Raw genomic sequence first — 23,452 nt, forward strand, 5'->3', positions numbered from 1 at the left:
TTGGCTTGATAAATGAAATGTGCAGTACATAACTGGTGTAGAGGTCATAGCTGTTTATAGTTTTGTTTTAGCCTGTCTAGGTTTCAGATGAACAGCATGCTGCGGCAGTTTGAGCAAATGTCTGTGGTATGATGTAATATGGTTTAAACTCATATTGTACCTACCTGAATGTTTGTTCCTTGGTGTAATATGACTCATAATGCCAATATGATTTTGGTTCTTACATGGTTACTCTGAATTGCCAAAAAATTGGTTGAGTTTAAGTATTTCAGATATGTTTTGGTTGGGTGTCTGTTTTCCTTCCTGTGAAGCCAAAAGTTCAACTGATGTGTGTGTTCTGATGTTGATACGCATAGAAGGTGAATCAAAAAAGAGCATGGGTGTTATTTATGAAGATTCTGTACATACATGGTCCCGCCATGACAACCGAAACTACCCATGTGTTTATTGAACAAGGTCCTGATCAGGGACAGGTAGGCCAGGAAATTATGTTTATCGGAAAGTGTTCGGAAAATGGGCCGTTGGGTTTTGGAGAGAGGGGCGCGTAGGCGACCGGGGGGGAGGGGTATCTCTTAATCTATCTTCGTCACTGTGCACCCTCTTTTGATGCAACAGGAAGAGAGCGAGCGAAACAATGTGCGAAAGAGGTAGACATCCCCAAGGATGAACGCCTAACCCCAACTTCTGAATAAGAGCTCAGACCTTTAAGTGTAACATTTACAGGTAGAAGGAAAAAAAGAGAAAAAAGAGGTGAAAAGGTTTTCAAAGAGAGAGGGGGGGAAGCGAGGGAGAGGACTTGTAAAGAGCGAAAAGATGGATGCCATGACACACGCACAGCCTCGTCTCCAGATGACAGTGCCCCTGCCCATGAAAATGGGGAAGGTAGGATCACATTTTGACCTGTGGCTTCTCTAGCTCGTCCTGGGACGGGTGGGGAGGGTTTGGGAGGTTTGGGGTTGATCAGAAGGCTGGGACCAGCAGGTGAAGGTTTGGGATGGGTGAAAGTGTTAGGAAGGATGAGCTGAGGAGTCTTTATTTTAGTGGCTGTAGTTGTACATGTAGTTGTCACTGTATGGGTGGAGTGTGTGTGTCTGTGTGTGTTTTATATATATATACAGGCTGGCATTAAGATCGCCGCACCACAGGTTAAATGTAACAATGGCGGGTGGGGGGAGCAAGAGGTTGGCACGCTGTGTGTTTGTGTGTTCATGCGTCCACGCTTGTGTGTGTGTGTATTTAATAGGGTGTGTTTTGGAGCAGGTTAGTCGGGTGAATGTGCTGTCGTTGTGCAGAGCCCTCTGGGCACTATGTGAACACTATTACTGGATGGCCAGGGGGCTGCCAGTTGCTATGGGAGGGAGATAAAGGGCAGGGAGGGGGGAACTGGAGAGTCGGTTGTTTGTGGAAAATCTGGTCTGCTCAGGTGTGTGAGAGATATTGTTGAGCAGGTATAGTGTGGAGAGGGTGAGGTGGGAGCTTAGGGAGCCAAAGCAGGGAGTTGTCGGGTCTTATTACCAGTAGACCTCATTACTTCTAGAAAGAGAAGTAAGCCAGAAAGTTAAGGTGTTTTAAGTTTACTTGCATTGCTAAATATTACTTTTAATGTGCAGCACTCATATCTCACTCTCTGCAAAGTCGTAAACATCGTGATTGGGCAGAAAACCAAACATTGAGCTGCAAATTAAATCTTCCTTCCTGCACATACACGCTCGCTAGTCATTTGTGAGTGATTAATAATAATAATGGCTGCAATTCTTCTCTCGCCATTTCTTTCTTCCTCATTCTTTCAGTCATTCTCTCCCCCTTCACGTCCTTCAGCCTGTCACTTCCTCCCTCTCTCGCCTTTCGTTCTCTCTCTTCAGTCAGTCGCTCTGTTTCTTCTCCAGGTATTTTAATCAAACAGCTAATGCTATAAAGGTATCACACGAGAATTAACCTACTGTCCGTTGGTTACACCACCTACATTACATAATCCCCCATCCCTTCCACATCATCGCTATCTATCGTGTCATTCTGTTTCTCTCCCGCTCCCATGATTATTTCTTCTTCTCGCTCTTATATTTTGACACTCCTGATGGCTCTGTCATCACTATCTCTCTCTTTCTCTGATTCCCCCACCCCCATCTCACCCGCCAAAATCGCCTCTTCCTGATTTAGTAATCTGGAGAGAAGGGACGATGAGGTGGGGAGGGGAGGGGAGGATAAGGGGGTAGAGTTGGTGCTAAGCCCCGGTTAAAAGTGTCCTTCACGTGAAAGAGAACTCCTTGCCTAAGTCAGGCTAATGACGATTTATTTTCCGCAAACCAAAGTATATACCTGGCTGAAGGTTGTGCACTCATTCCTAGAAACCACATATATATATGGTGTTTTTTTCAGTCAAAGGCCATTGTGAGTTGAAGCTGTACTTGCATAAAGCAGTTACCACACTGTAATTTGCCCAGACCTGAGCCTTAACACTCATCTGCCTTTCAACTCCGTTCTTGCAGGTGGCGATGTCTCCAGGAGAGGACGGTCTGATTGGGATCCCCTTCCCGGAGCACAGCAACGAGCTCCTGTCCCACCTCAATGACCAGAGGAGGGCGGGGCTCCTTTGTGACCTCACGCTGACCTCCCGCGGGGCGCGCTACCCCACGCACCGCTCCGTCATGGCCGCCGTCAGCCTCTACTTCCGCCGGCTGTTCGGAGCGGAGGAGGGGGGCGGGGAGGGCGGCGGAGGGTTCAGCGTGTGCCAGCTGGACTGTGTGGCGCCCGACGCCCTGGACGCCCTGCTGGAGTTCGCCTACACCGCCACCCTGACCATCCGCAGCTCCGGGATGAGAGACGTGCTGCGAGGGGCTCAGCTCCTGGGCATCCAGTGTGTGGCGGACGCCTGCAGAGACATCCTGGGGGAGACGGCGGAGGCGGAGGGGGAGACGGCTGGGGAACACAGAGCCCAACACACTGAGAGGGAGAGAATGGCTGAGGGAGAGAGGGGCGTAGAGAAAGCGTCCCGAAGGAAAACGGACAGAAAGAAGGTGAAAAAAGTCGGGTCACATCACATGACTGCGAACCCACCGCCGGCCTCCCCTCCTCTCTCTCACCCTTCCCCTTTACATGACAGCATCCGCTCGCTGCCCTCCACCCAGCCTCCCAGCCCCGAACAGGAGGAAGATCACCTCAAAGCGGGGCAGAATGGGGATCCCAGGGGGGTCAGAGAGCCAGGGAGAGGGGCAACACTAAACGGAGGGCTGCACTGGCCGCAGGAGCGCCCCCTTATAGCCAACGCTCCTCCTGTCCCACACGCAAATGACAAGCTGTCAGAGGATGAAGAGATGGAGGGTTTTGGCGATGACGGCGTGCTGGTGGGCGCCACCTCCATACCTGCGTCTGTAGCTGAGCGAGGGGGGGTGGTGTCAGCGGTGGGAGGGGGCAGGAAGAGGAAGACTCAGACGCCCCAGCAGTGCCCCGTCTGTCAGAAGATCATCCACGGAGCGGGAAAACTGCCCCGACACATGAGAACACACACAGGAGAGAAGCCCTTCCAGTGCTCTGCCTGTGGAGTCCGCTTCACTCGGTATGGAAACCTCTTCTATGAAATAGGCATCAAACAATGTCCCGTTTAAAATGGTTTGATTTGTTGTAGGGCCGGGAAATAATTCAATATTATCATATCAATAATATCATTATTATAACGATATTGTGATACACAATTCTGCTGCCTAAATGATGATAACAAGCTAATTTTATTTAAAAACAAAATGACAAAATGAGGTATAAAACATTTTATGGAATTTGTTTGACATCACCCTTAACATTACCATGCAGTTCAATGGGATGAACATCAATTTGATTATTTAACATGGTTTTGCACAGATAAGCCATGTTTTGATATATAAATCGATATCGGAAAAACGTCCTTATGATTATCCTGGTATTGATTTCAACCATATCGCCCAATCCTAATTTATTGTTGCCTGTTACAATCCTTGCACAGACACTGTTTCCATCACATTTTTCTTTCTCCTATCACTATCCCCTAACTTATTTTATTATTTCTTATTTCTCTGTCTTCATTAGGAATGATAAGTTGAAGATCCACATGAGGAAACACACGGGGGAGCGCCCCTACCCCTGCCCCCACTGCCCCGCCCGCTTCCTCCACTCCTACGACCTCAAGAATCACCTGTCCCTCCACAGCGGGGCGCGACCCTTCGAGTGCCCGCTCTGCCACAAGGCCTTCGCCCGAGAGGACCACCTCCAGCGTCACCGCAAGGGACACAGCTGCCTGGAGCTACGCACCCGCCGGCCCAGACGAGGGCCGGGGCACGGCGAGGAGGTCCGAGGGGACGGAGGCGGGAGAGATCACTCCCACCCGCTGGAGCCCCCGTCCTTACAGGCGCACTCCTCGGTGTTCCTGCCCCGCGGCAACGGGTCAGGGGCCGGCCCTCCACTGATGTTTCCGGGGGAGGTGGAGAGGGAGAGGTCCCTGGCCCTTCAGGCGCTGGCCCACCTCGGGCCCCACAGGCTGGGGGTGTATCCTGAGCTGCTTCTCCGAGGCCTGCGAGGGGCCAGAGAGGCGGAGGAAGAGGATCCAGGAGGAACCCACTCTCCTGCTGCTCAGCGTGACAGATGGGCAGGTGACATGGAAGAGGAAATAGTAGAAGAAGAAGAGGATGAAGAAGAATAGTGAAGAGAGTGTGTGTGTGTGTGTATGTGTGTGTGTGTGTGTGTGTGTGTGTGTGTCTGTCTGTCTGTGTGGTAAAGCATCCACAGTAAAAAAAAATCTCACTCAGGTGGCTGGACTAATGACCTGCTGCTCACACTTAGAGAGCGCTTAAAAAAAAAAAACTAAAAGATATGAAAAGAAAAAAAATGGAAAACGGGTTTTCAGAGTTATTTTACATGTTTGTCTCCTGGCTCTTGGCATTTGATTTCATTTGTCTTTTAAAATTTATTTTCAGTTTGTTGTTTAATTTTCTGTATTTTAGGTTTGAGCTATTTCTTTTAATTGTCTTTTTTGGCTGGACATGCGCGTGTTGAGTGTGTGGTTACTGGGATGCTTTTCACTATGCAAACTAAAATCCAGAGCTGAGAAATGGAGGAATATTTGAAGATGTATATTTTAGTTAAAACATAATGTATTGATTCAGGTGCAATTCATATCACGTAGGTGATGAGAATGAGTTTGTGCACCCACTGACCTCTGGTGGTTTTGGGTAGAAATGCAGTCTAATTAATCAAACTGGTTCTGTGCATTGTAAGCAATAATGCTTTTTTTTGTCTCTTTTCTTGTTAGTCATAAGAATATTCCCTTTCATTCGGTGCTTATACCAAAGATTTTAGTTGAACTCTTTCTTAAATCTTAAGTTAACAGGAGAAGAGAGAGGTAAACTGTAGCCAACGTTGGGTTTGAAGAACTTTCCACGATTCTTCCCAACTGTTTTGATAGCCATGAGAAAGGAACTGCTTCCATATTTGAGTGTCTCAGAGCCTTAGTGCTGTGTGTAAAATGCCTGACCAAAAGAGACAAAGTCTGGGTCACTGAGTAGTTGTTGATTTAAAAATATGGGTCGCTTTTGCATGTAACTTTTTACGTTGATGACGATTCTTCCTTTCCGAAGCCTGTGCATTTCAGTCTTCCAATGCACTCCTTTGGTTTCCTTGTTTGCAAAAAAAAATAGAAAGGGGGCAAGGAGAGGGAATGAATAAGATGGCTTGCCCTTTTTTCTGTATTTATTTATTTATTGTTATTTATTATGGCTTTTCTGTTGAAACTCATTTTGAGACCTAATCCAGGGTTGGACACAGTGACCCACAGACCAAGGTCCACTTCTGATCTGGTCCGAATCTCTTGGAGTCTTATGAGACGCTGCATTTGCGCTAAGGATTTTGGTTCAACATCTCCATATACCTGAATGCCCTTTATGGGCTATGTGTCTTCTGTTGGCAATTCTTCCTCTTATGCATTCTTTGCACATTTAACCCCGTCAGGTACCGCAATAAAACAGGCACATTCCATCCTCCGGGGTAGAGAGAAGGGAACGGAGCAAAGAGGGGAGAGGAGTCAGAAGGTCAAAACCTTCTCTGTAGCTGGAACACAAAACGACTGTCATGACTTTGCTGTTTGACATTTTCACTTGATGTGTGGAGCAGCATGTGCTTTTCAGTCGTTAATTCAACATGTACAGTACTGTATGACGTGTCATTGCATGACGGCTCTTTCAGTTCGGCCACCGCTGACTCTAAGGGGCCATTAATGTTGAGTTCATCATCTTGTATCTTAGACCAAAAACCTTTTCGTTTCATCATGCTTTCCCTGGATAGCCAAGAGACCAGTAGCCATTAAGGCCTGTTGCAGGGAGTAATGCTCTGCTTTGCATTATCATAATCAATACATCTTTAAATGACAGCAGTTTTGTTTTTACTTCCAATTCTCTTGAAACCTTTGTAGCCAGAACCTGCTGTAGCAGTAGTGCTGGTCTGGGCTTGTGTGCACTATCCACTCCTTGCTGTGTAGAAAAAAAAAACTAAATTTTAATTTCTGATTTATTTGCACTATGAAATTTGAGAGCTTCGAGCTTTTTGTTTGACCTTCTTCTTCAATATCTAGTCCATGAACTCACTCAGTATCATTTAAGATTGTAAGATAGAAATAGAAAATAACAAATCCTTAATTTCCCAAATACATTGAATATTCTTCCTCCTGCATATTAGTACAGAGTTATAGTCAAATATAATATATATTGGGGTGAAGTTGCCTTGGATTTTTTTTTTTTTTTGTGCTGCAACTATTCTCAGGAAATCTTGAGCAATGCACTAACTGATTATACAAAATAAAATTGTTTGGTGTTGTAGGGCTATTGACACTCTTCATATAAATATAGGGCCAATAGTTTCAAAACATTAGATTTTGTAGATTTTGTATTATACCATTTGAAGTTTAAAACCAAATGAATTCAACCTATTGTGTGGTTAAAAAAAACTGAAAACCTGTCACACTGGAATAGCAGTGTGAGGGTCGGTCCTGTATATGAAGGGTGTTGGTACTCCCAGTCAGAGCTTTGTGAATGAATGAGGGTAAACCAGATGCCAGCTGTGAAGTGTGTGTTTCTATGTGAGCTGTTTGTTTTCTTGGCTTCGGTGAAGGGACATGGGGTCTGGTTTGAATAGAGACCCCGCTATCAGGGATACAATTTTTGTCTTTCAGTTTTTAGTGGACCTTCTCAGAGATATGAATTCATTTTCCCATCATTTGTTTCAGTTAATGTAAAGAAAATAAATAAATAAAGATACCTGACCTTGGCGTTTTTCTGTGGTTATTGGTTTCTGTGGTTATAGGTTATGGGTCTAATGTTTAAGACTTAGTCTTAAACATTAGACTGAAATATTACTTTAGGCTTAAACATAATTTTACAGTAGCAAAAAAGCGTACTATATACAGTATGTGTCCTCAATGTTTTAGGTAATTTTGTCAGTATCATTGTTTGATTATGTTTTACACACATAGGGAGGGAGGTAGGTAGGTAAGGTAATCTAAGGTCAGTGTGTGTGTGTGTGTGTGTGTGTGTGTGGCCTCCTTCAGGCCCAAGCTGACACCTGATGCGCACCGCAAGGGCAGCTGGGATAGGATGTTGCGTAGTTGGTTAATCCTATTAGTTTAATTAGACTTTAACCAACAGGCCTACGACACCGGGTCTTTTTTACAGAGCAAAGGTTTCAAACACCGTTTTGGTTTTATGAGAGGTCAAACGAAGACCCAGGCAGGAAGGGCAGCCTAAATCTCCAAGCCATCAGTCACATCCTCGACTCTGGCTCCAACATCTCTGGCGAGGTGAGTAGCGTTACGTCAGATTACGTCAGTTTTAGAGAACTAGCCACGTCGGTGCCGTATTTGGTAAATACATGCCTTCATACATGCATCTCAATTAAAAGGCACGTATTAAGTGTTAAATAGTCTGCAGTAAGTTGGGGTTGTTTTCCGTAGGATGCTGGTTCGTCGGATGGTGTGGGCCGCTGGCGCGCGCTCCGCTGCGGCGCGTCATTGTGGCCCGCGTCTAACCTACAGCACTGCAGCGCAGCCACAGGTAGGCTGTGTTCCCGTTAACTCAGCATTATAAACAGGAATATGAAACTCAGCCCACATGCCCATCTGCGAGTGTTCAATATGAAGACGCTGTGCTGAAAGATAAGATTTTGACACATCAAGTAGGCTAATAGGCATATTCATCCAGTGAGAATTTGGCAGTTCTAATTCACATGCATCCATCTTTGCAGTAACATTATTGTGCATGGGTGTTCTCTGAATTACACTCGCTGTTTCTCTTGTTCTCTGTCACCAGGAGAAGCCAAAAAAGACCAAGTTTGGCCCTTTGAGTGACCAAGACCGAATATTCACAAACCTATATGGCCGTCATGACTGGAGGTGAAAACATTTAAAGGAAAACTCCACCGTTTTTCAACCTTTTCTCCATGTATTTGTCATTAGGAGTAATGGTCAATACACAGTGCTACATTTGTTAAAACAAACCATTCTACCCATTCTCTAGTAACCCGGAGCTCAATGGAAATCTCCTTCTCTCCCTTTTCTGCCTTTTCTGCCATTCTCTCTCCTCCCACCAGACTGAAGGGAGCGCTCAAACGGGGAGACTGGTACAAGACTAAGGAGATCGTGCTGAAGGGAGCAGACTGGATCCTGAATGAGGTGAAAATCTCCGGGCTTCGGGGCAGAGGGGGAGCTGGCTTCCCCACCGGCATGAAATGGAGCTTCATGAACAGGCCCAGCGATGGCAGGTAACAGAGAGGCAGAGATGTTAAATTATATATAACCCTTTATCACAAGCATGTCTCAAAGGGCTTTACATACCATCATATACATACATCACTATATAACATATACCACCTGCATCATATTCATAGTATTCTGTTACATCACCACACGGCCATCTTTGTAAAAAAAAAAATAACAAGTGATTGTAATAAATTAACAGGCGATTACAATCAAATTACAAACACAGCCAATGAGCTGTGTGTATTGCTGTGTAGTATTGAAGCGCCATATTGGTAGAAAATGCATGTGACATCATGGGAATACTATGAATATACATACTACATCATCATATACACTACCAGTCAAAAAGTTTGGACACACCACACTTTTTACACAATTTTTACTATTTTACACATTTTAGAATAATAGTAAAGATACATACATATATATATATATATATATATATATATATATACAGTATATATTTTAGTTTCTTTTAGTAGCCACTCTTTGCCTTGATGGAAAAGCAAAGGCTTTGGAAAAAAATTCATACATAGACATCAACTTCACTATTTATATTTGTCTAAGAAACACATTTCAAGCATTTAGGCAAAAGCCGTTAGATCAAAATGGTCTTGAGATAATGGTAGTGTACACCACTATATACCATACTACATCATATATACTGTACATACTACATCATATATCATCATATACATACAACATATACATCAGAAGAAGAAAAGAGTGGGACGATGCCTATAACGGGTTCAAGGTCTGATTTGCCAGACAGACTATAGGCGTGTATCACTGTCCACACCAGTGATTACAGTGTGTTGAAGGCTGCTTGCTGTACATTTCCTCCCTCCTGTGTCCTATAGGCCTAAGTACCTGGTGGTGAATGCTGACGAGGGGGAGCCAGGCACCTGTAAAGACCGTGAGATAATGCGTCACGACCCCCATAAGCTGATAGAGGGCTGCCTGGTGGCCGGGGCAGCCATGGGGGCCCGGGCTGCATACATCTACATCAGAGGAGAGTTTTATAATGAGTCATCCAATCTACAGGTACACAATAAACATGATGGATGGAATTGCTAGTCTGACTACACCGACTTGGTGTAGCTTATGTCGTATTCACCTCTCTCTTCTCTTCGAACAGGTGGCAATTAATGAGGCATACAATGCAGGGCTGATAGGGAAAAACGCCTGTGGCTCGGGATACGACTTTGACGTGTTTGTGATGCGAGGAGCAGGAGCCTACATCTGTGGGGAGGAGACTGCGCTCATCGAGTCACTTGAGGGCAAGCAAGGGAAACCCCGTCTCAAACCACCGTTCCCTGCAGACATAGGTGAGAAAAAAAAGCACCGCAACCTCAAACACTTCGTCTTTGCATCCCTTTTCCCACTGGGGCTAGTTATGGTTTAACAAACGCTACAATAGGTTTACATTGTAATTACAGTTTCAGGTGTTTATTCACAGCTTTTGCATCTCTCTCCCTTCAGGGGTGTTTGGATGCCCGACGACAGTTTCCAATGTGGAGACGGTTGCCGTGGCGCCTGCGATCTGTCGCCGGGGCGGAGCTTGGTTCGCCAGTTTTGGGAGGGAGAGGAACTCTGGGACGAAGCTGTTCAACATCTCTGGTCACGTGAACACGCCATGCACAGTGGAGGAAGAGATGTCTATTCCTCTGAGGGAGCTCATAGACAGACACGCAGGTGTGTACAGTCCGCCGCTCTGTTGATATTTATATTTTATGAGATGTTGACATAACTTCCTCTCTCCTGTCGTATGATTGGTGCAGGAGGAGTGAGGGGCGGCTGGGACAATCTATTAGGAATAATCCCGGGGGGCTCCTCCACTCCCATCATCCCTCGCCACGTGTGTGATGATGTTTTGATGGATTTTGATGACCTGGTCCGTGCAGAGACAGCGCTGGGCACCGCTGCCATCATCGTCATGGATAAATCTGTAAATTAACAATTCCTACATAATATTCATGAAGCAATACACCGTACCATCTGTGACCCTAAAAAGTAAGATGTGTCAAACAATCTGTAAAATGTGTTTTTGCACCAGACTGATGTGATCCGAGCCATTGCACGTTTGGTTGAGTTCTACAAACATGAGAGCTGTGGCCAGTGCACCCCCTGCAGAGAGGGTAAGGCACTGCACAACTTCTATTGATAGAAATGCACCATTCAATGTAACAACATGCTGTTCAACGCTTCATCACCTCAGCCTTTCCCTTGTATAAGTAGCCAAATATCTAACATACTGTCTCTGTCCTCCCGCTGTGCCTGTTCTTTTGTCTCTTCCTCATCTCACCGTAGGAGTGGACTGGATGGACAGGATGATGTGGAGGTTTGTGCAAGGCGAGGCGGCCGTTTCAGAGATCGACATGATCTGGGAGCTGAGCAAGCAGATAGAAGGACATACCATCTGTGCCCTGGGGGACGGCGCTGCCTGGCCTGTACAGGTGACATCTCCTGCACTGTACTATTAACTATTCAACAGACATGAGACCAAATGTAACTGCAGGACTGAGCTGACACGTGAAGCTGGAAGTATAGACACCAATATTTACATTTCAACAGCCACTTTTGCCTCTTAATTCATCCTTTTATTTCTCTACAGGGACTGATCCGCCACTTCCGCCCAATCATGGAGAGTCGCATCGCTCAGCATAACAAGAATAATCCTCCTAGAGAGCCAGTGATCGAGATGATCTGAAACTGAATGTGTTGATTTCAGCACTGATTGCTTTATAGCAGTGCTATTGCTTACTGACTGGTTCATATATCTTCTTATGCTATATTACATGATGTTTTATTTGTGCAGAGACAATTTAGTGTAATTTTGTTCTGTTCTTACACTATGCACAATGCAAGTCTTATGAATTCTTACGCTATATTACACACATTTGTGCTGCTGTTTCCTTCAATTTGTCTTTGATATTTATCATTGCAAAAACTGCTGTCATCGTGCTGGCTGTTTTTTGACATGGGGATGAGTAGTGCATTTTGTATCATAAATTATGCATTAACAGTTTGCCAATGAATCTATAGTTTGACATACAGAGGTGCTGACAGCTCAGATATTTGGCAGATGTAACAGACTCAACTGATAATGATCTTTTGCATATTCCATAGACTGTGACAGAATAGAATATCATCCATCCACATAAGAAAAATACACAAGACAATGAAAAACAGAGACTGAAACACAGCAATAAATTAAGTTTATTTATTTCACAAAAGCATGAAATAAATTCAACTGGTTTACTACACATTAGTCCAATATGATCTGTACAAAAAGAGTCAAGAATAGCAAAGGATGGTATCACACATTTGGACAGGGAAAGGAAAGGGGGTTGAGAAAGTAGGAAAAGTTGTACTGGGGATAAAAATGAAAAGGTGGTCAGTGATGTACAACATCATTACCCGGTGAAACTGTTTTTGTTTTTTTTTGTTTTTTACAAAGAAACTATATTCAAACACTTCATCTGGCATGGGTATCATTCCAAACCAAATAAAACTGGAGGCAGAATATCACTCAACTGACCATCTATGAATGCACAAAATAGTTTGGGGTATCAGACTTGCAAATGTTCATCTTCTTCAAACTATAGCATGTGCACAGAGGAAACCCAAACATGAGTAGTTTTCTTTCTAAAACGTCAGCGATGTCCATTTGGACCCAAGTACTAAAATGATGCTGTGAACAACATAGTTGTTAATGAAGTCATCCATATGATAGAAGAAAATCAAGGAATGGGTGATGAGTGTTGAGAGATGGGCTCAGTTTGGGTCAACATCCTGTAGGACAGGGCTGCACAAAGCACTGAGGGGGGGGTTAGCTTCGCATTGGGCCCCATCCCGTCTTAAGGTGCCATCCAGAAAGGCATGGGCTGCTGCTGTGCCTGTGTTTTAGCACGAGGGGGTGGCGGAGGAGGGCAGCGGTACCCCTGTGTCCAGCCTGAGGAGGTGGGGATGAGGGGAACGGCCCCAGGGTTACCTGGCCCCGAGGCTTTGGGGGTGGAGTGGTCTTCCTCTTCATCAGAGGAGTCACCAGCGTACGCTACCAAACCTGTTTTCATTCGCTTCACTGAGGGCTCTGAAAGTAAGAGGGGGAGGTGGGGGAAGGGAGAAAGAAGATGGCAAATTTGGACAGAGGGAGAGGAAGATGGGGAGAGAAAAACAGACACAAAAACAACGAAACAGCAACAACCATAGACAACCACATATGTTCCAAATAAGACAGGTGCAAGTTAATTACGTACAAACACATTTTGGGAGAAACAAATTGTTAATAGATTTCAGTCATAGTTTATGTCAGCAGAGGAGTAGAGGAGGGGCATTGGTCGAAAGCAGCCATTGGTTGGTGGGGAGCGACAGTGTTAGGGCCGTCCAATCGAGCGGTAGGACAGCATCACAGGAAGAGTCGTGCCCCACCCCCAATCAGTATCCAGCATCACCCCAGAGATACATGGAAGAGAAGAAAAACACAGAGAAAAAGAGAAAACACAAAAACAAGAGAGATTCTCGTTAGTGAGGAAAGCATACAAACTACAGACACTCCAGACTGATGATGTCATCAGAAAGGGACTGTAAGGTGGAATGGAACAGCTCGTCAAAGGGGGGTGGGGGCGGGGGGGGGTCCAATGGCAAAGAAAGTTTTAAGCCTTATCCCTAGACTTATTTTCAAAGAACTGAACAGAGAATAATAGTCAAAAGAAGTTTACTCATAGCTCCACCTCACTATCTGGAGATTTCAAGTCACGGCTGCAGAGTCCTGTAAGAATCATAAGAATCATAAGGGCCATTTTGATGTTGAGGGTGTCTGTGTGTGTGTGTGTGTGTGTATGGGGGGTTGGGGTTAGGGACTAACAGGCTAACGTCCAGAAGAACAGAGCGATTCTATATTCCAGACCGGCAAAAAAATCGAACCTTCCTGGGCCAACTGTTTGTCTCATCACATCAATGAGAAAACAGCATATTTACAAGGACTACCGGAGCTTTGTGTAAAAGATATACCTAATCACAAATCTTTAATAAAACCACTGAAAACAAGACGCAGTCCCTGGACAAGTGGGAGAATTTCACATTCTACTCTTCGCTGCTCTACATTAAGGCCATACATGGGTCCAGGGTGAGATGATGGGGCACAGTCCACAATCAGGAACTGTGGGTTTGGGGCAGGGATTTGTCAATCCATGGGATAATGCCCTTACCCAGAGGGCCTTGCAGTGCCCTCCTCTCCTCCATCTTGGGTCTCACTCCATTCACAGGCATGGGTGGTGGAGGCATTAGCTGCCTACTGGAGAACAGAGAGAGAGACAGAGTGTGAGTCAACTATGACTCTTGACCCTTGCACATCCAAGAAAAGAAAAAAAAAAAAACACGTCTCTGTACCTGTCCCTCTCACTCGGCGGGCCAGAGGAACTCGGTGGTGGGGGTCCTGTAGTCTCGGGGCTGCCCACTGGGAAGCCTGCACCTAAATTAGTCATATGAATGGGTCCATGCTATGAGCAGAAAAACACACAGGCACGATTAGCAGACATCCTCAACTAAACCCTTTATCTAAACATCTGTGCTGACAAATATGACTTATAACTATAGCACTATCAACAAACTGATAAGATTTGTCATTGTAGGTTATTCTAATACTCAACTGCTTTGTTTACAATATATTTTTTCTGCCACTACAAAAAATACATTAACCTAATTGTAAATAATACCTTTTGCTGAAATTCCATATTTCCATCAGAAACACATGAGTGAATTAACAAGAAACAGGCCACGATAATCTCAAACCATATACATAAAACATTCACTCTTATGAATCTGTAGAAGGGACAGGGGATAAAATGGTCTTGACAAACGGATACACTGCAGACTGTGAAGACAGAATAACAACTGACGAACCCGACTCACAGCAGGCATACTGCCCAATAGTAAAAGCGCAGAGAGACAAACAAAAAACAGGAATAACAAGGGAGGGGGGCCATGAGGCTGAGAGGAGAAAACTAAAGTGAAAACTAAACACAAGGAAAGAGTGATGAGGGTCTCTAAGCTTAGAGCTGAGAGAGCTGCTGATCACCTGGTATCCCAGTAGGCCACTGTCCCTCTCGTCTGGTACCTCCTCTGTGAAGCGTCTCTTCTGTGGTGGATTGGTTGGAGCGGCAGGAAGCAGACCTTTGGGTAGCGCTGCAGCCGATGGAGGAAAGGGGACAGGAGGAAGATTCTGGAGAGAGAGAGAGTGAAGAAATATCAGAACAATTCAATAAAGTGTCTATAAGTGAAGTTAGAATTACCAATCAGTTATCACTATGCATGGTTACATGTAAAATGCATGCGGTGAATCATCTCCAAACTCATATGAAACATGATAAATTCCTCTGCTTTTTATGAGCCTGATTATGAGATGGACAAAAGATATGAAAGGTTTAATTTCAAAACACTTAATATACCTGGAATTTATCAGTCAACACTTCAAAAATCCACAAAAACAAAACTTTATGAGCAAAGGTGTTAAGATGACTTAAAGAGTAACACATAATATGATTTACTTTTGTGCCAACAATCATTTTGTAAGAATATGTGTTTTTAGATATCCATTAAATGTGTATCTGTCATTTTGGAATGCAACTCTAAATTATATAAATTAGTGATATGTTGGCCCGAGTCTTACCTGTGGTAAAGTGCCAGGAGCGGGGCCAGGGGCCAGGGGGAGAGGATACTGGGGGGGCACACCTGCGGGTGCCCCGGGCGGTATGGGAGGGGGCCCAGTGTAAGGTGGGGGGACAGGTTGGGGTTGAGGGGGAGGTACAGGCATGGGGAAGCCCGGCTGGAACCCAGCAGGGGGGTAGTAAGGAGGCTGGGGGGGCATCCCGTTCACCACTGGAGGCTGTATGAAGCCTGAAGGAGGAAGAGGAGGGCAACAGATCATGTCAGCATCGCTCTCCATGGCTACTAAAAATCCCACATTCAGTGATTAATGAGACAAAGTTTTTAGCTGAAGCAAACTACAGTATATTCCCAAACCAAAAGCGAAAGCTAGACCAAAGACAGACAAGCAGTTGCTGTATACCTTGTGTTGGCATCATAGCACTCATTTGATTGAGGAAGCGAGAATACTCTGCATGTACCTATAGAAAGAGAAAGAGACCCACTACAGACAAGGCTTCAAACTAGTTCAAGGAACATAAAACTATTTATAAAGAAACAAACAAGAACACAATGCACAACAGTATTTCAGAGGAAAAAGTTACTTTAAAAACCGTAACTGTAATAGTTAGAACTCTTCAGGTCTATGTCAAATCATTCTGTGCCCCTCATTTACTCCCCTTGGTGGTACCACACATTCACCTTCTACCCCTCTTCAGGGCATGCAGTGGGCCATTTTATTTTTCTCATGTAGCGTGTTGTTTCACTCTGCTGCCACCAACACTTGTGGTTTATAAATTATCACAACTACAATCAGGTGACATGAAGCTTGTTGAGCTTGAGGGCCACCAAGTTGACAAACCAGACACCACATGTGCAGGTAGGTACAATCTAAATCGTACATCTGTAGAAGATGGCGCCGTTAATACCGGAAGAAAATGCAGGTGTTTTTCAAGTTCATTGCCAATGATCTTTAGCTTTGAGAACAGAAGGGGCTGGCAAAAACAATAGCTTTTGATTTGGGGAGTTGGACACTATTTTATTAAATTTCAAAGTACTTCAGAATATCATTTGTGGGTGGAATATAAAAGCACAAATGTTGCAACTGGATAAAGATCATGGTTAATCATGTCACGGTATCAGGAAATTGCTCACCGTCTGAAGCAGGTTCTCACACAGGGTTTTTGCTGCTGCAAGTCCCTCTGGTTTAGGATGACTGACGAGAAAAAAAGACTGCAATCAGATCTAGGAAGCCCACACTGTTGCAAAAGACCCTTTGTAGCAAGGTCACACTATTGCATATGCTGGCACCAGCTCTTTGAGAAACATGGTTTCTAATCTCTATTAATTCACAGGATCACACCCACCTAATGTAGATGTACATAGGTTCAAAGGCCTCTCGTCCGGAGGCAGGCTCTAGACAGCCGGATCCTTTTCCTCTGAGGAAGACCTTGGCCCCAGTCTCGGCCTGGATGTGCTGCAGGTAGGAACAGCCAGGACCCTCCACCCGCTCTTTGACCACAAACCCTTGGATAGCATGCTCCAGACCCACAAACAGTTTGTCTTGAACATAGTGCATCTGAGAGGAAAAGACAACATAAGGGCATAAACTTAAGTATTGTCCTCACTGTGGGTAGTTCGCACAAGCTGGTAAATGTTGACTGGTTTAGGTTTGTCTGCTCTACCAGCTGCTTTGGCAGATAGCCATCTCTCATTTGAAGTTTTTTTTTTCCTTTCTAAAAATGTATTTGACTGGCAAAACACTGAAATGGCCTGGTAAGCTTTGAAGTGGCAGGTGGCCTAAAAGAGTTAGCTACCCACCCTGATTGCCATGTTTTATGTATGGACATCATCTGAGTTCACAAGAGGTATAATGAAGAAAGGGGAACTGTCTTACCCCTGACTGAAAGTGTGGTTTGTGATGGGTCATGGGGGGCAGTGAGGGTGGAGGTGGGTTGTGTTGCTGGTAAACTGTGACTGTAGCTCCACTGGGAGAGAAAGATGAAGAGGATGATGAGGCAGTTGCAGCCTTCACCACACCGTTGGTGATGATCTCCTTTATTCTGTTCACCGCTCCTGCAGAGAGAGCGAAAGAAAGCATTAGCCTTTCTAACTGAAGGCTATATAAAACATGCATTCATTATTCTATGACAGATAAGATAAGGTTAACAGAGAAGTACTGACGGTCGACAAGCTCTCTAGTTTGGCCTTGGACGTGCAGGTACAGAGGTCGATCCCTGTGGGGAGTGAGCAGAAAAGTTGTGTTGACATGACAATACTGGACAGAAGATCAGCTTGTGTTCATGGTTAGTTATTGAAATGGCAAACAGAAGTTACTCATGAGTCTGTGTGAAGGAGACAGGACTCACCCTGCTGGTGCTTTGCCCTTCTCCTCTGCTGTCATGTAGCGCCCTCTAGTGGAAACCGCCGCACCGCTCACTTTGCTGATCTGAAGACAGACCATAGGAGGAACACATAAAAACTCCACAAACGCAGTGGAAAATAATCCACATGCCTAGCACTGAATTTAAATCTACAGGCTTTGATTCTCAGTGTTGCTGCTCACTTCATCCTGTGTTTGGCCGCGTGTCAGGAGATTTCGACAGGTGAGTGGCACATCATTGATCTCAACTTCTGCTACCACCAGATCATCCTTGGCTTTCGTAGGCATCTGAGGCTTTCCAACTCCCATAGCCTGAATAAAGAAAGGACGAGAGAGCTATATGTCACTTTAGCATAAAGTCTCAAATCTATTATGCATGTCCTTCCTGTGTTCAAGAGATTGAACACATTTAGATTTATGTAAAATTCTGAGCCTTACCTTATCAGGTGGTCCTGGGATGCCTATCTGTGATGGTTTGAGTTTGCCCTTGGCTACCAACATAGCATTGATCTTGGCAGCCACAGCAGCTGCTGCATCCAGAGCCCCAGTGGGTGCAGCTTCAGCCTCCCCCATCCTACCAGGACCAGACCCTGGGCCGGGCTGGTCCCATTTGCTGCGGCGGCTAGGACAAAAAGACAGACATCAGAGAGAGACAATGTGAGTCTGATTAATGGGGAGAAAAGAAGGGTTTTTCAGTTAACGTTTGATTCAGTTACTAATAGTCCCAAACTACCTCAAAACTAGCTATCGTTAACCAGCTAACGTCCTTCGCTAATGTTATTGTTGATGTTTTGGGGATGTGATCTAACTTAGAGTCTTACTTCTTGATCCCTCCGGTGGTTGTGGCATGTTTTGAACTTTCATATGAATCCACATACAGGTTAATCATAAATCATAATGCATTTCTCGAAAAGATCTTTCTGAACATCTTACTACTAACCAGCGGCAGCCAGTGCGCAGCAGCAACCTACAACACTCCGCCATGATTATATAAGCTAACTAGCTAACGTTAGCTAGCCAGCTGATTGAAAGCAGCTGGTCGGCAGGGCTAAAGCTGCAGTAAAATACACAAAACGGTCAATATTTACACACTCACCCGCCATTTTGAGTTCCACCAAATGACATCAATATCCTATCTTATGGCGTTTTCTTCTCAAATGCAAAAATAAAAATGAAAAATGTCCAACTGACTCCTACACTCAGCTTGTCCAAAATGTTGTTAGCCACTGCTACGTAGCTGTTTCCGCTTCCGGTGGATGTTGTTTGCGAGGATTCGATTCGGCTTCGATGCTGCCACGAGAGGGCGCGAGATACCAGCTTTCCCCCGCCAAGCAAGCGTAGCACGCCTTGGAGCATCACAAAAATCCTCCTCAGCCCAGGTGTGATGGTGCCTCACCTGGCTGCCCTGGCCCGTCTCTCACCGCCTCCCTGCCACCCTTGACGAATTCTCTAGAGGAGGCAGAGGCCGCGAGGTCGGGTCAAACTTTCCAGCGAAGGAGCCTCGAGCAGCAGCACGGAGCTCATGACCAAATAAATTACAGGACTTCTCACTGATAGTCACGGTAGGCTCCAACAACTTTATTACAATGTCTACCAGCCTATGCGCGTCTTGCAGATTTGTCTGCACATTACTTTTAAACGGGGTGTTTATGGATTTTATTTGTGTATTGATTTGTTCTGGGATCCCTAAGGACTTTCTTGTCAGAGGGTTTTGCATTGTGTCATTGCTCAAAATACAAACAAATGCAAGCTAATGTTGTATAGTAATCATATGTAGCAAGTCAGCTGGCAGGGATGCTGTGTTTGTGGCAATTTTAGCTAATTAGCATACTTGCAGTACATCACACTTTACTGTAGGCTAGTCAAACATAATCTAAGAAAAAAAAACAACTAATTGGCCAAAAAGTCCCAAAATAGTAGATTCTAACATTAAATAAAACATAGTTGAACTCTGGGGCCAATATATTTAATATCTCTTTCAGCATGGCCTTTCATACTTACCGGCTTTATCTTTACAGTATAATCTACCAATTGGGAATATTGGTGTTTCTTTTGCGAGTTGATAACATGCTAAATAGCCTTCTTCACTTTTTAAAATATGAACTTGACAGAAGTTTGTCAGCCTTGCAGCCTGACAATCTTCTGACAGTGTGGATGAGGCCTGACCCAGGTGCCCTCTGTGGTCCTGAAGGAAGGCTTGTTGCTGGTGGAGGGGGGCCCTCTGTGGCTGCTGTGGTACAGGATGAGAACAACATCCAGCAGCCCTCCCAGCTAGCCCCTGCTCTGGTTTACAGCACAGAGAGAGACAACAGCATCATGTCTGCTGGCTCCCAGGCCTTTCTGATAGACAAGGTTACTAAGAGCCACTGTGGCAGGTACAGGTGTTCAGTTACTGACCACCCAGGTGCACAGAGACACAACCAAGGAGGTGCAGGTTACTGTGGAAGGTGAGAACGCTGTGTGGGGGGACATGGATCAACAGATTGGACAACCACCAGCCCTAGTTGAATTTCTGTTGTTCTGTGTTCCAGGTTGTTGAAAACAGCCTGGAAAACTCTACTTACTTGAGTTTGATTAGGATCAAGGCCTGTCCGGAGTACTTGAGAGGAAATGGCTTGTTTTTAAAGGTTCAGTATTAGAGTGTTCAATCCCACCACTGGCTTTCACTCTCAAATTAATCATCTGATTTGTTGATACGAGGACTGACAGGCTTTAACAGTAACATCTGTTGTATATACATTTTGTTTGTTTGAATTGCCTATAAACATTGGAGATAAATAGGTCCATATCAGTAAAGTGATATAAGTTTTCTTCTTGAAGTATTGCCTCTTTACTGGATGAACAGAGAGTGTGCTGCAGTGTGGAGCCCTCTAGAGGGGAGGAGTCCTCTGGGGACTCGGTTACTTTGATGTGTCAGTTACCAGGCCAGACAGGCTGCTGGTGCAAAGACTGACAAGAGGCAGAACGTGTTGAGCAAGTCAGAGACAGCGACCAACTGCAGCCATTTCACAGCCATCGCTACTGAAACTAAAACCTTCAACACATTACACTCAAGTTAATGGCAGTACCACAAGGGCAATATTGACCAACCAAACTTTTTTTTACATGCAACAGCACTTACCCCATTGCTGTGATCTTTGTTTGGAACAGGTAGGGATTGGTGCTGGATTTGGAACAAGGCAGTCTACAGACTTTGGTGGGCCTCCTTCAAGCACACAGGCCATTAGAGCAGGCAGAAAATTCTGTCTGCAAAGTTCAGATATGCAGTCTACATTAATGTCACTGGTGACTAAAAGTAGTTGCTGTAGTTTTCAGTAGGCGTTGGTAGGCTTATTTATGTTCAATCTTTTTATAACCAAACTGATGCAAGAATTTGAACTTTTACTACATATTGAATTGTCAAATAGCAAATTATTGTGAACATAAACTCTTCAGACTGAGGAGAGGAAGAGGAGAAGGAGAGATGTTATGCAATGACCTGGTTTGTAACTACGGGCTTTAATGTGGTTACAAATAAACCACCTTTGTTTGAAGCTTAATTTTTATTTTACCTGCAGGTGGCACTCTAATTCTAAGTGTAGCCTACACACTATACACTCTTAGATATAAGAAGTGACGGCTTTATAGACCCTACTGTCATCTTTTTATCCTGAGGAACCAAGACAGTTTACACTAACAATTACTACAGTTTATACCCTAACTTCACCACTTTGAACTTTTATTTTGAAGTCACTCTCAGGTGTCATTTGCGTGTTTGAAATGCCCCTTTACATATAGAAGGCCGTTGAGCCATGACTAAAAACAAAAAAAATTGATTATTAAACACATGTGAGGCACAGGCCTATGTCCTAATATTGAGCAATGTTCTGTGCATAATGAAAATGTCTATCCTCGGAGATGGGCCCTCTCCCTGCATGAACCATGGGGTTCAGATGAGTGAAGTGTCAGAAAGTCAGAGGTCAGGGGAGCTTTGACGCCTGAGTTGACGGGGATGACTGTTTACGGGCAGTGTGCTGAGAGAGGAGGAGACTGGGAAGGACGGAGAATCGGAGCAACAGAGAGAGAGAGAGGAGGGAGAGGGGCAGACGTGCCGTATTTACTGTCTTTCCTAGTAAGAGCCCATGTGCGAACTGTAATGCGTATGTAGGTTTATGTAACCTCCGGCCTTCAAGGCATGCGAGCCTGGGTCTCGCCTGATCCTGGCGGCTGACACGGATGTGTGAAGACAGGGGACGTGATGGGGAGGAGGGCGCCTCACGGTGGGGTTGCTATGGCATGAACAAAGAAACACTGTCAGTCCCTAGGTTTGAATGTTTGCCGTCAAACCAGCAATTACAAGCAGGGTTTTTTTTTATTGTGTTGACATCTGCGGGTAGCATAAACTTGAACCTTTGATATGTTTGATATGAACTGCTGCGATGTTACAATATAAGTATTCATGTGCTGGTTGTTGAAAGTTGTGATACTACTGGGTTGATGATAATTCTGTTACACCATTTGAGTACACCTTTAAAGTGTTTGTTATTCATGAAGTGAACAGCTAGATCTTCTTTGAGTCAAACTCGTGAAGGCTAATGTCACATGAGGTGAGAGCATACAGAGAGACAGTATAGGCAAGGCAGAAAGTGTAGGGGATAGAAGGAGTGATTGAGAGAGGGAAAACAGATGGGGAGATTGAATTTTGGAGGAGGGAAGGAGGAGGAGTGCTAAGGGAATCTTTTTTGTGTATGTCTGGAGAGAAAGGGAGCCTCTTATACACCTCACAGCGTGAATTTGGCCTGGGCTGCGGCCGAGTCTCGTCTGCACAGCAGGGTGCTTTCCTGAGCAGGCTGCCCAGGGGAGGGGCACCTGCACCAGCCTCAAACACTGGTCAAGAGGAGGGCCTGACAGGCGGGGCGAGGGGCGCTGCGATGGAAAGACGCTTGGCGATTCCAGGAAACGGACATGTGCTGGATTTATGAAATCCTCAGGTAAAACAGAGCAATGCTCCCAAAAGAAAATATTTGTCTTCTCGTTCTCCCTGTGGACAAGAGAAGAGGAGGACGCTGCCCGCCACCTCAGGAAGAAATCAAAGGTTTCTGTGGAGCAGAAGGACAAAAGTTATGTTTGGAGCAAGTCAGCAAGCGCTGGTAACTACCAACATAAACGAACCGTTTATGGATTGGCCAGCCCTCCGACTGAGACAATATTTTCCATCCATTTGGTTGGGTTGACTAAACAAAACGTATTTGAAGTTTATCAAACACTCAGTCATCCCAGCAGACCTGAGGGAGAACTTAATCATCTGATATATGGAGTTTTAGAATACACAGACACCCAAAACCTGTCCAGTATGCAGACTCACAAAATTGCACCAACTCTCTGTGGTTTAATATCCACAGCGTGGCCAAGTGTCTTTTTTGGATAGGTTTCATCTTTATATAAGTTGCACCCTCCATCTTCTGTCATTTCGGTATGGCCCAGGGGTCCAAAAATCACCAAGTCCCATATGAGAGCTCATGCTTTCCAAAGTGTCTGCAAAAGATTCAAGTCAAATGCCCTGAGTGCCTCAGAGCAGTTGTCTGCGAGAGGTGGATGGCTATTGCATTAGCTTCACAACAGAAGCGCCCCCCATGGTGCGACCGCACAGAGCTCTGGATAATAACTGCAGTGGGAAC

General features: G+C 45.0%; 3 protein-coding genes across 4 annotated transcripts; 2 read left to right on the forward strand and 1 right to left on the reverse strand.

Annotated features, from left to right (window-relative positions):
- Positions 1–678: 678 nt before the first annotated feature.
- On the forward strand, positions 679–7,282 carry zbtb7b (zinc finger and BTB domain containing 7B). Its single transcript, XM_071546115.1, has 3 exons — positions 679–882; positions 2,487–3,553; positions 4,057–7,282. Exons 1-3 carry the CDS (start codon positions 814–816, stop codon positions 4,664–4,666), a joined length of 1,746 nt encoding a protein of 581 aa, XP_071402216.1. The 5' UTR covers positions 679–813; the 3' UTR covers positions 4,667–7,282.
- A 682-nt stretch (positions 7,283–7,964) lies between these two features.
- LOC139666799 (NADH dehydrogenase [ubiquinone] flavoprotein 1, mitochondrial-like) lies at positions 7,965–11,592 on the forward strand. Its single transcript, XM_071546118.1, has 10 exons — positions 7,965–8,009; positions 8,325–8,401; positions 8,599–8,769; positions 9,628–9,811; positions 9,906–10,095; positions 10,250–10,462; positions 10,549–10,715; positions 10,824–10,905; positions 11,078–11,223; positions 11,382–11,592. Exons 1-10 carry the CDS (start codon positions 7,965–7,967, stop codon positions 11,475–11,477), a joined length of 1,371 nt encoding a protein of 456 aa, XP_071402219.1. The 3' UTR covers positions 11,478–11,592.
- Positions 11,593–12,624: 1,032 nt separating this feature from the next.
- khdc4 (KH domain containing 4, pre-mRNA splicing factor) lies at positions 12,625–19,019 on the reverse strand. Of its 2 annotated transcripts, none has more exons than XM_071546104.1 (14): positions 18,892–19,019; positions 18,234–18,417; positions 17,979–18,107; positions 17,782–17,861; positions 17,597–17,649; positions 17,310–17,488; positions 16,780–16,991; positions 16,568–16,628; positions 15,837–15,894; positions 15,438–15,664; positions 14,847–14,990; positions 14,159–14,268; positions 13,978–14,063; positions 12,625–12,860 (listed from the first exon to the last, which is right to left on the reverse strand). In XM_071546104.1, the coding sequence occupies exons 1-14, from the start codon at positions 18,918–18,920 to the stop codon at positions 12,628–12,630; spliced, it is 1,785 nt and encodes a 594-aa protein (XP_071402205.1). In that variant the 5' UTR covers positions 18,921–19,019; the 3' UTR covers positions 12,625–12,627. The 2 variants fall into 2 exon arrangements, 1 of the variants encoding a protein (XP_071402205.1); XR_011696919.1 differs by having other exon boundaries at positions 12,806–12,860; positions 14,159–14,240.
- Between the last annotated feature and the right edge of the window lie 4,433 nt (positions 19,020–23,452).

The sequence above is a fragment of the Centroberyx affinis genome, unplaced genomic scaffold, assembly GCF_046629955.1.
Source record: "Centroberyx affinis isolate AG114_WGS23_722 - 3 ecotype Tasmania unplaced genomic scaffold, CSIRO-AGI_Caff_v1 ptg005130l_1, whole genome shotgun sequence".
Lineage (NCBI taxonomy): Eukaryota > Metazoa > Chordata > Actinopteri > Beryciformes > Berycidae > Centroberyx > Centroberyx affinis.